This window comes from Somniosus microcephalus, unplaced genomic scaffold (genome assembly GCF_052327205.1).
Source record: "Somniosus microcephalus isolate GS21.2 unplaced genomic scaffold, FLI_Smic_1.0 unresolved_chr1, whole genome shotgun sequence".
Taxonomy (NCBI): Eukaryota; Metazoa; Chordata; class Chondrichthyes; order Squaliformes; family Somniosidae; genus Somniosus; species Somniosus microcephalus.
This window is the reverse complement of record NW_028225179.1, coordinates 115,399,718-115,412,151: the sequence shown is the minus strand read 5'-3', so window position 1 is coordinate 115,412,151 and position 12,434 is coordinate 115,399,718. Positions and strand designations below refer to the sequence as shown.

At 48.1% G+C, this 12,434-nt stretch overlaps 1 protein-coding gene across 1 annotated transcript in view; it reads left to right on the top strand.

The window, feature by feature from the left end:
- LOC147095728 (E3 ubiquitin-protein ligase TRIM39-like) overlaps nt 1–12,434 on the top strand; it is a 32,733-nt gene that overhangs the window by 14,188 nt on the left and 6,111 nt on the right. Inside the window, exons 3-5 of the mRNA XM_085974777.1 lie at nt 3,577–3,807; nt 10,344–10,366; nt 11,133–11,248. Coding sequence (XP_085830903.1) covers nt 3,577–3,807; nt 10,344–10,366; nt 11,133–11,248 — 370 coding nt within the window. The remainder of the gene's footprint in view (nt 1–3,576; nt 3,808–10,343; nt 10,367–11,132; nt 11,249–12,434) is intronic.

Sequence of the window (12,434 nt, the reverse complement as noted above, 5' to 3'; positions counted from 1 at the left end):
CCAAAGGAAGGCAATGTACTAAATGTGGTAAACGGAACCACTTTGCTAAAGTTTGCAAGACTGTTTTCAGAAAAACAGTACACACAGTGAGTGACAGCCAAATGCCAGATAGAGAGCCAAATGCAGAGGAACTGTTTATTGATTCTGTGTCACAGAAAAAACAGATTTCAGAGACTGAGCAAGCTTTTACCGATATTGAGATAGGAAAACAGGGCAAAGAGCTTAAGTTTAAACTAGACACTGGAGCTCAGGTTAATGTAATTCCTCTGAGTGAGTATCACAGCTTGAAGGATGAGTGTGAGCTACAGCCCACCTCACGCAGACTGACCAGCTATGGGGGTGAGCAGCTCATTGTAATAGGCACATGCGTGATGAAATGCAAGTACAAAGAAAGCGACATGATATTGGACTTTTACATTGTTGACACTCAAGCACCTCCAGTGCTAGGTCTAAAGGCATGTTTAGACATGGACCTCGTCAAGCTAGTGCTATCATTGACAGCACCAGTTGAGAAGCAGACAGTCATGGAGGAGTTTGCTGACGTTTTCAAAGGAATCAGACTATTCCCAGGTGAATGCACTATTCAACTTGACCCAGCAGCAACCCCTGTGGTTTGCCCACCGAGAAGGATACCCCTTGCTCTACATAGTCGCCTAAAGGAGGAGCTGCAGAGCATGGAGAATACAGGAATCATTGTCCGGGAAACAGAACCAACAGTGTGGGTCAACGCGTTAGTAGTGGTTGAGAAACCACGTACAGGCAAGCTCAGAGTCTGTCTCAACCCCAGAGATTTGAACAAGGCTATCAAACACCCTCACTACCCTCTACCAACGCTAGATGACATCACACCCAAGCTAGTGGGAGCACGTTACTTCAGTGTAATGGACGCATGATCAGGATACTGGACTATCAAGCTCACGGAAGAGTCATCTAAGCTAACAACGTTCAACACGCCATTTGGACGCTACCGATTTCTGCGTTTACCGTTTGGTCTTATCTCAGCTCAGGATGAATTCCAGCGGAAGATCGACAAAACCTATGAAGGCCTTGACAGAGTAGTCACAATCGTAGATGACATCCTCATCTATGGCAGGAATAGAGAGGAACATGACAGGAACCTCCGTGCGATGCTACAAAGATCATGGGAGAAAGGCATCCGGCTCAACCCCGAGTAAAGCATAATCGGATCCACCGAGATCAGTTATTTCGGGCATCGCCTCTCAACTGATGGCATTAAGCCGGATCCAGAGAAAATCTCCGCCATCAAGAAGATGGAGCCGCTGAAGAACCGCGCAGAGCTAGAGATAGTACTAGGCATGGTTAACTACTTAGCCAAGTTTGCCCCGAGCCTCTCCGAAATCAACGCACCCATGCGTCAGTTGCTCAAACAATCCAATGAGTTCCTGTGGGACAAACAACATGACACAGCATTTCAGAAAATGAAAGACCTAATCACCAGAGAACCAGGACCAGTTCTTGCCTACTTCGACCCCAACAAAGAGCTCAGACTACAAGTGGACGCATCAAAGTACGGACTAGGCGCAGTATTACTGCAAGAAGGAAAGCCCATCGGCTATGCTTCCAGATCTCTCTCGGACAGTGAAATCAACTATGCTCAAATCGAGAAAGAGCTGTATGCAATTCTGAATGGATGTAAGCATTTCCACCAGTACGTCTATGGCCGATAAGTCATTGTGGAATCCGACCACAAGCCCCTCGAGTCAATCATGAGGAAACCACTAGCCGCAGCCCCACCAAGGCTACAGAGAATGATCCTTCAGCTACAGAAGTATGACTTCACAATCATTCACCGTCCAGGCAAAGACATTCCTGTTGCAGACACGCTCTCCAGAAAGTCTCTTAGCTACCAGGACAGCAGCCTCAGTGAAGGAATGGATGTGCAGGTGCACATGGTGTACAACAGCTTACCTGTGAGTGACTCAAAACTGAAGGAGATCCGAGCAGCAACAGAGAAAGATGCGCAACTCACACTGCTGAGCAAAGTCATACATGAAGGATGGCCTGAGGAAAGGAGGAAACGCCCTCAGAGCATATCTGAATTCTGGAACCACAGAGACGAACTGTCACAAATCAATGGAATTGTCTTCAAAGGGGAGAAAATCATCATTCCTACCAGTCTCAGAGAAGAGATGTTGACAAAAATTCATGCTGGACATATGGGCATGGAAAAATGCAAACAAAGAGCACGTGACATTATGTTTTGGCCCGGAATGTGCAAACACATTGAGGACATTGTCGGAAAATGTTCCATTTGTCTAGAACGCCGCCCATCAATTGTCAAAGAGCCCATGATACCTCACCGTATCCCAGACAGGCCCTGGCAGGTCGTCAGCTGCAAGCAAGTGCATGTAAAACATGTACAGAGACAGCAACACCAAAAGAGATACTATGACAGGTCAGCTAGACTACTGCCGCCGCTGCACAATGGAGAATCCATCAGAATCCAGGAGCATGACTACTGGAAGCCTGCAGTCGTCATCCAGCCAGCTGACACTGAGCGATCGTATCACGTCTGCACCCCAGAAGGACAGGTGTACCGCCGCAATCGCAGGCACCGCCTGAACACCAAGGAACAACACCGTCATTCCGACGAGAGGTCAAGCCTAGAGTTATCCTTGACTTGTAAACTGTCAAAGGGTGTAGGCGGATCGCTGCCCTAAAAAAATAACTGTACATCGTTATTGAAACGTTGAGATGTTTTCAGTGCTAGTTAAATGTTGAGTTTACTTATATGTTGATGCTACTGAGAACATTATGTAGAAGAAAGGTTCAAAAGTAATGCATAACATTTTTCTTTTAAAAGAAAGGGGATGTAACATTTGCATATTGATTTATCATTGGCCCGCAGGCATCTGTAAGGAATACCTATTATATTCACATGTGATCACATGCTGAGTTGTCATTGGCCTGCAGGCATCTGTAAGGACTGCTATTGTTCAGAAGACCCAGGGGTCCTGACTCCATCTTGTCCACACGGTGCTGCTGTTTGATTGAGAAAGCTTACAGACCTGATGCTTCATTAAAAGAGTTTAAACTGTAATACTCCATTGTCCTGCAATTTATTATTTTTGTACAAAGTGTGCAAAACAAGACACATACCGCCTCTCCTCATTCTTCCTTCCGAAATGCATCACTTCACACTTCACTGCGCTAAATTGCATCTGCCACCTGTCTGCCCATTTCACCGGTCCGTCTATGTCCTCCTCGGGTCCGCTATGATCCTCCTCACCATTTACTGCATTTCCGAGTTTCGTGCCATCTAGAAACTTTGAAATCATCACTCGCGATGCTTTGGGAAATGTGGTGGATTACGATGGTTAGGGGAACCGTTGTCGCAATAATGCAGTGGCATTGTAACAAGTCTCAGACACCAGGCTACTGGTCTAATGCCACCCTGAACAAAGTAACTATTAGCTTCTGCTACGATGCCTTTCCTCATTATTTCACTAATTTCGTTGCAATGACTCAACAGATAACCCGCCACTGGCTCCTTACTGACAAGAAAAGAAATCTAGTGCTATCTGTTCGTAATAAAAGAAAACTTAACTCCCACAGAAATATGTCGGGAATCTGCGGGAGAATATCGTCTCTGAGTTTGCACAGTTGCAGCAGTTTCTCAGGAGTGAAGAGGCAGCCCTGATATCGCGACTTGAAGCACAAGAGAAGAAGGTGTCACGGGAGATAGAGCACAATCTGAAAACAATTTCGAAAGACATGGCCTCTATTAACCAAACGCTAAGAGCCATACAGAGCAGGCTGGCTCTACAAGGGGCGGAATTGCTACAGGTATTAACATAACTACAATAGCAAATACTGCGGGTGCTGGAAATCTGAAATCACAACAGAAAATGCTGGAAACACTCAGCCGGTCAGGGCAGCATCCATGGAGAGAGAAACAGAGTTAACGTTTCAGGTCTGAGACCCTTTGTCAGAACTGGTAAAAGTGGAGATGTAACAGGCTTTAAGCAAGTGTAGGGGCAGGGAAAGGGGGGAGGGGAGGGGAGGAAGGAACTAAAGGCACAGTCTGTGCTAGGATTGAACTCAGGAGAGAGTAAATGTTGCAAATGGAGATGGTAGAATCATCAACAACTGCCGCCTGAAAAAATGGGGGGGTTAGAGTCTGAAATTGTTGAACTCAATGTTGAGTCCAGAAGGCTGTAAAATGCCTAATCGAAAGATGAGGTGCTGTTCCTCGAGCTTACATTGAGCTTCATTGGAACAGTCATCAGCCCCGACCCTCCCCACGGCACCTTCCCGTGCAAGTGCAGGAGATGCAATACCTGCCCTTTTACCTCCTCCCTTCTCACTGTCCAGGGCCCCAAACACCCATTCCGGGTGAAACAGCGATTTACTTGTACTTCCTGCAATCTAGTATACTGTATTCGCTGCTCACGATGCAGTCTCCTCTACATTGGGGAGACCAAACGCAGATTGGGTGACCGCTTTGCGGAACACCTCCGTTCAGTCCGCAAGGGTGACCGCGAGCTTCCAGTCGCTTGTTACACTAATTCTCCGCTCCACTCCCACTCAGACCTCTCTGTCCTCGGCCTCTTACACTGTTCCAATAAAGCTCAACGTAAGCTCGAGGAACAGCACCTCATCTTTTGATTAGGCACTTTACAGCCTTCTGGACACAACATAGAGTTCAACAATTTCAGACTCTAACCCCCCCACCCCCCCATTTTTTCAGGAGGCACCTGTTGATGATTCTGCCATCCCCATTTGTAACATTTAATCTCTCCTGAGTTCAATCCTAGCACAGACTGTCCCTTTAGTTCCTTCCTCCCCTCCCCTCCCCCTTTCCCTGCCTCTGCACCTGCTTCAAACCTGTTACATCCGTAACTTTTACCAGTTCTGATGAAGGGTCCCAGACCTGAAACGTTAACTCTGTTTCTCTCTCCACGGATACTGCCTGGCCTGCTGAGTGCTTCCAGCATTTTCTGTTGTTATTAACATAACTACGTTTGGACTCCAGGGGAATCAAGGGATATGGAGATGGGGCAGGAAAGTGGAGTTGGGGTCGATGATCGGCCATGATCTTATTGAATGGCGAAGCAGGCTCGAGGGGCCGTGTGGCCGACTCCTGCTCCTAATTCTTATGTTCTTATCCTAAATAAACCGCTAATCACAAACCTAAATGGGGCCTAATGCCAACATTAATTGCTCATTCTAATGATGAGATAGAGTAACACAACCAACTGATGAGGTGTCAGCCGCAGTTCAGTGGGTCGCACTCTCACCGCTGAGTCAGAAGGTCGTGGGCTCAAGTCCTGCTCCAGTGACTAGAGCACAAAATCTGGGCTGATGCTCCCAGTGCACTGCCGAGGGAGTGCGGCACTGTCAGAGGTGCCGCCTTTCAGATGAGATGTTAAACTGAGGCCCCGTCATCCCTCTCAGGTGGACGTAAATTATCCCAAAGAAGAGCAGGGGAGTTATCTCTGGTGTCCTGCCAATATTTATCCCTCAACCAAAATAACAAAAAAAACAAGATTCATTATTTCACAGCTGTTTGTGGCCGTGTGGCTGACGGATTTCCTACATTACAACAGTGACTACACTTCAAAAAGTACTTCATTGTCTGTGAGGTACTTTGGGACATCCTGAGGTTGTGATTGATGCTATATAATTGCAAGTTCTTTCTTTACAATGTTATGTACTACATCGTATTTACAGCACGGAAACAGGCCATTCAGCCCAACAGGCCCATGCAGGACTTTATGCTGCACACGAGGCTCCTCCCGCCCTTCTTCATCTAACCTCATCCTTCTATTCCGTTCTCCCTCATGTGTTTATCTAGCTTCCCCTTAAATGCTTCAACCACTCCCTGTGGTAGCGAGTTCCACATTCTAACCACTCTCTGGGTAAAGAAGTTTCTCCTGAATTCCCTATTGGATTTACTCGTGACTATCTTATATTGATGGCCTCTAGTTCTGGTCTCGCCCACAGGTGGAAACATCTTCTCTACGTCTACCCTATCAAACCCTTTCATAATCTTAAAGACCTCTATCAGGTCACCCCTCAGGATCATGGCTGATCTGCGACCTAACTCCAGATACCCGCCTTTGGCCCATATCCCTTAATATCTTTTAATATCTACCAATCTCAGATTTTAAATTAACAATTGACCTAGCATCAACTGCCAAACTTCTACCACCCTTTGTGTGTAGAAGTGTTTCCTAACTTCACTCCTGAAAGGCCTGGTTCTATTTTTTAGGCTACGTTCCCGAGTCCTGGACTCCCCAACCAGCGGAAATACTTTATCTCTCTACCCTATCAGCTCCCCTTAATATCTTGAAGGTGTCAATCAAATTACCTCTCAACCTTCTAAATTCCAGGGATTATGACCCTCAACCTTCTCTTTTCTAGAGAAAAGTGCCCAGCCTGTATGTGGGATAAGTATGAAAGGGACAGGAATAATGGGATAGGAAAGTAAATGCACTGTCACAGGTTTGAGCCTATTAATACTGTACAGGTAAAAAAAAAAGCAACACACCTCAATGTAACTGGGTCTGTGGGAGTCTAAACAACCGCCGAGTGGTTAATGATATCTGAAACAGTTACTTATCAGGAGGTGTGAGCTGTGTGTTATGTACACTGACATCAACATTGAATTCAACGTGATATGTGCAGCTACGGAATGGGCTCGCTATTCTGTGAACGAAGGAATGTGTTTAGGAGCGGAGGCGAGAGCCAGCATCGCACTCCATGGGGTAGATCTTGGGCGGAATTTCCCCAGTCCTGGGGAGGCGGGTACGGAGGTGGGACTGCAGGGAAAATGGCATAAACTGGGAGCGGGTACCGACCCCGCTCCCAACCCGCCTCCGTGCCATCTTCCCAAGAGGCGGGTCCCCGACTCGTGCAGGGACCCGTCTCCTCGAGGCGGGAAGGGGATTACAGCCAATTAACTGCCTGTTAACAGGTAGTTAACAGGCAGTTTTGAGGCTTTTCCCCATTTTACGCCTTCAATTGTGGGCTTCCCAAGGGCTGCGAACCTTGCCAGGGTCAGCGAGGCGAGCAGTGGGTCTGCGGGGGTGAGAGGGGTCGAAATGTCAGCTGTAGAGGTGAGTGATAGGTGCAAGTGTGGACAGATAAGTATGAGAGATGAGTGTAAAGTGTTGGAAAAAGTTTCCTTACCTTTGCATCTTTCTGCAGGCTTCAGCCTTTGAGGATCCAGAGGTGCCTCATCTCAACAGCAGAGATGACAGAATGGCTGCTGCATTCTCAGATGCAGCAGCCATCTGCTTTCTGCTGAGGAGAGAGGTCTTGGTGAGCCTTCTGTGCAAGGGCTCACCTTAGAATAGAGATTGTTAGTGTTTGACAGCTTCCCAAAGCTGACAATTCATCTATCAAAATGTTTTCGACAGTTGAAGCATCATACGCTGACGTCAGCTGTCACCGGCTTTCCCTTAATTGGCCGGGGCTTAACAAGGCCAATCAAGGGAAAACAGCGTGGGTTGGTCAGACGTCGCTGGGGGCGGGACTGAAATCCGGAAACCAGAAGTCCCGCCTCCAGCACGTCTCCATTGACAAAATCCAGCCCCTTGACTTTGTGCCATAGTGGACAACGGGTGACAGCGAATCGGCAGTCCTGTTTTTACATCGCTCCCCATCTTTATTTCCATTCGCTTCATTAGATTGGGAGAGACGCACAATGAACTGAGGATTCGCTGTCACCCATTTCACACTGTCACACAGAGCCAAGATCTGTCGGGTTCCTACGTACTTTATTCGATCGCCGACACCCTTCAGTTCCATCTGTCGCCAAAATTCTACCGGGTTGTGGCCTGAATTTGCGAGCAGCAGCCTCCACCTTCTGGCTGGCTCAATAGAGAGGCAGTTTTAGCTCTCACCGATGGCTTAAGATGGGTGACAGCGAGCTGGTAGCCTGACTTACAACCCTCCTGATTTTTATTTCCATCGAAGTTAATAGAGGTAAAAATTGGGAGAGGTGTGTAACGGGCGGCCGATTCGATAATGCCTGTTTTACACTGTTGCCAAAGGTCAGAATGATTCCAACTTGTTCCATAGCTTCGCCACTTAAATCTAAATTGTCTTTTCACTTGATTTGAAGCCCCTACCTCCTGGTTGCCGAGCCTGTAGCGGTGCTAAATAATTTATTAGGGATCAGTTCACCTTTTTTTCATTCGTTTATGGGATGTGGGCGTCGCTGGCGAGGCCGCCACTTATTGCTCATCCCTAATTGCCCTTGAGAAGGTGGTGGTGAGCCGCCTTCTTGAACTGCTGCAGTCCGTGTGGTGAAGGTACTCCCACAGTGCTGTTAGGTAGGGAGTTCCAGGATTTTGACCCAGTGACGATGAAGGAACGGCCGATATATTTCCAAGTCAGGATGGTGTGTGACTTGGAGGGGAACTTGGAGGTGGTGGTGTTCCCATGCGCCTGCTGCCCTTGTCCTTCTAGGTGGAAGAGGTCACGGGTTTGGGAGGTGCTGCCGAAGGAGCCTTGGCGAGTTGCTGCAGTGCATTTTGTAGATGGTTCGCACTGCAGCCACAGTACGCCAGTGGTGGAGGGAGTGAATGTTTAAGGTGGTGGATGCCAATCAAGCGGGCTGCTTTGTCCTGGATGGTGTCGAGCTTCTTGAGTGTTGTTGGAGCTGCACTCATCCAGGCAAGTGGAGAGCATTCCATCACACTCCTGACTTGTGCCTTGTAGATGGTGGAAAGGCTTTGGGGAGTCAGGAGGTGAGACACTCGTCGCAGAATTCCCAGCCTCTGGCCTGCTCTTGTTGCCACAGTATTTATGTGGCTGGTCCAGTTAAGTTTGTGGTCAATAGTAACCCCCAGGATGTTGATGGTGGGGGATTCGGCGATTGTAATGCCGTTGAATGTTAAGGGGAGGTGGTTAGACTCTCGCTTGTTGGAGACCAATTAAATATTGAACCTTTATAAGATTTGCCCTGAACCGTGTAACCCCAATGTAATCCAGTGACCCTAGTCTCTCCTCGTAGCTCAGGTGCATATTCCACAGTATCAGTTTGGTACCCTCCCCCTATACCCTCTTCAGGATGGGCCGACTGCAGTATGGTGACCTGAACTGTACACAGTACAGCCGGTGTGCCACCCAAGGACCTGTGCTCTATTCCCCGATCGCACATCCTATTGAAAGAAAGAAAGACTTGCATCTACAGTATATAAAAAACAGAAAATGCCGCAAACACTCAGCAGGCCCGCGGAGAGAGAAACAGAGTCAACGTTTCAGGTCGATGACCCTTCATCAGAACTGGAAAAAAGGTTCTTGCATTTATATAGCGCCTTTCACAACCTGGGGACATCCCAAAGCGCTTCACAGACCAACGGGGTTCTTTTTTGAAGAGTAGTTATGTAGAAAACGCGGCAGCCAATGCACACCACACAGCAAGATCCCACATGCAGTGAAATAAATGACCAGCTCATCCGTTATAGCGACGTGGGTCGAGGGCTAAACTGGGGAGGGGAGAGAATACCCCTGCTCTTCTTCGAAACAGTGCCGTGGGATCTATAACATCCCCCTGAGAGGTCAGATGCAGTTCAATGCCTTCTCCGGAAGACAGCACCTCTGACAGTGCAGCGCTCCCTCAGCACTGCACTGGGAGTGTCGGCCTGGTTTTTTTGTGTTCAAGTCCCTGGAGTGGGATTTTGAACCCACAACCTTCTGACTCTAGAGGCAAGTGTGCTACCCACTGAGCCACGACTGACATTACTGAGGTCACACAAACACAGTGGGGGTGAGTTTGACTTTGGGCGATAGTCTATAACGGGCCATTTCGGATCGGCCCCCCTCTATACATCTTTATATGGGCCCCCCTCTATACATCTTTATATGGGCCCCCCTCTATACATCTTTATATGGGCCCCCCTCTATACATCTTTATATGGGCCCCCCTCTATGCATCTTTATATCGGCCCCCCTCTATACATCTTTATATCGGCCCCCCTCTATACATCTTTATATGGGCCCCTCTCTATACATCTTTATATGGGCCCCCCTCTATACATCTTTATATGGGCCGCCCTCTATACATCTTTATATGGGCTGCACTCTATACATCTTTATATGGGCCCCCCTCTATACATCTTTATATGGGCTCCCCTCTATACATCTTTATATGGGTGCCGATTTGCAATCGCTTGTTTTATGCTATTGCAAAAAGTCCAAATTAACGTCAATCTGACTTGAGATCAGCTGTTCACTTTCATTCAGTTAATACCTAATTCTGTTTCAGAACAATGAGAGGAGAACAGGTTTGTACAGTATTGAAATAATTAATCACTGAAGATGTCACAATTTTCATTCAATTCTGACGTTACCTTCTGTTTTCGTTCTAGGATATGAAGTCCACCATTAAACGGTATGTCCTATTTTTATGTATGCTTAACTAATATGTACATCCTTGTGTTCAAATTCCTCCATGGCCCTCGCCCCTCCCTATCTCTGTAAACTACTCCAGCCCTGCAACCCTCCGAGATCTCTGCACTCCTCCAATTCTGGCCTCTTGCCCATTCCCCGAGTTTTATCACTCCACCATTGGCGGCTGTGCCTTCAGCTGCCGAGGCCCTAAGCTCTGGAACTCCCTGCCTAAACCTCTCCGCTTCTCTCTCGTCCTTTAAGACGCTCCTTAAAGCCTACCTCTGACCAAGCTTTTGGTCATCTCCTGTCCTAATATCTCTTCATGTGGCTCGATGTCAAATTTTGTTTGATGACACTCCTGTGAAGCGCCTTGGGATGTTTTACTACCTTAAAGGCGCCGCATAAATACAAGTTGTTGTAGTTCTGGTCCCCGCCCATATCCAGTTTCACCCCCAATAGTTTTACCTCTCCCGTTTCCATTCACTCGCCATCAGCCTGTCCTGTCCGCTCCCACTGGGGTTTTCCCTCTGAGAGGTCTCCTCTCCGTGCTCCGCCCAGGGCATTACGTCACGCCCAGTCAGTAACGACGCCCTGCCCGATGTTGACTTCAATGTAAAGCAAATTTGGGCGGGGTCTGTAATGGGCGGCCAATTCGCTATCCCCAGGTTTTCCACCCATCGCCCAAAGCTAACACCAACCCCCCACCCCCCACCAATGCGTTTAATAACTTGACCTTTGAAATTAAACAATTTCCAATGTTTGGCCAGGTCTCGTTTCGATTATCAGAATCCCCTGAAGGTTTCTGTCGCTCTGACTCTGGGAGAATTCAATGGACCTCTGCAGTATATGGTGTGGAGACAGATGCTCAAAGTAATCAGGACAGGTAACATTCGGCCTTTAGTCTGTTGATAACACGGGGGGGGGGGTGATTATGGTGACGCAAGTTACCGTCAACATTTGCTTTTTTGCAAACGGCATCCCTGCCGCAAATTTTAACCTAACTTGGCGGGTGGGGTCTGGTAACATCGTGGTAATGTTACTGGACTAGTAATCCAGAGGCCGGGACTAATGACCTGGAGACATGGGGGGTGATTTTGCCAATGTGGGCGTGTTGGAGGCGAGACTGCTGCTTGGCGGGCTGATGTCCCGCCTCCATCGATGTCCGGCCAACCCACCCTATTTTGCCTTGATTGACCTTGTTAAGCCCGCCCAGCGGGTTTAGCAGGCCAATTAAGGGAAAGCCGGTTGCAGAGAACGTCAGCGTATGACGTTTCATCTGTCAAAACATTTTGACAGATGAATTGTCATCGTTTGACAGCTCTGTGAAGCCCTCATCAAGACCTCATCAAACATCTTTATTCAGCAGAAATTAGATGGTTGCTGCATTGGAGAATGCAACGGCCATCTGTCATCTGCAACACGGAGGTGCGAGACTCTCTGCATACCCACCGATTGAAGCCTGCAGGAAGAAACAGTGGTAAGTAAACATTTTCTAACACTTTCCACTTACCTCACATACGCACCTCTCCACTCTTGCACCCATCACTTACCTTCACAGCGCACTTTTACAACCCCTCCGATCCCTGCAGACCCAGAACTCGCCTCGCTGACGTGGCGGGTTTAGGAGCCTTCGGGAAGCCTGCACTTGTGCGGGCAAAAAGGGGATAATCCTATTTTCTGCCTGTTAACTACCTGTTAACAGGCAGTTAATAGGCTTTAATCCCTTCCTGCCTCCAAGGAGACGGGACCTGGCGCGGGACGACTACCCGCCTCCTGGGAAGATGGCACGGAGGCGGGGTGGGTTGGGCACCCGCCCCCAAATTCTGCCATTTTCCCGGCAGTCCCACCTCCATACCCGCCTCCCCAGGGCTGGCAAGATCGCCCCCATGAGTTCAAATCCCCCACAGCAGCTGGGGAATTTAAATTCAATTAAATAAATCTGGAATTAAAAAGCTAGTATCAGCAAATGGTGACCATGATACTATCGGTTGACTCTTAACTGCCCTCTGAAATGGCCTAGCAAGCCACTCAGTTGTACCAAACCACACGGACTGCAGCGGTTCAAGAAG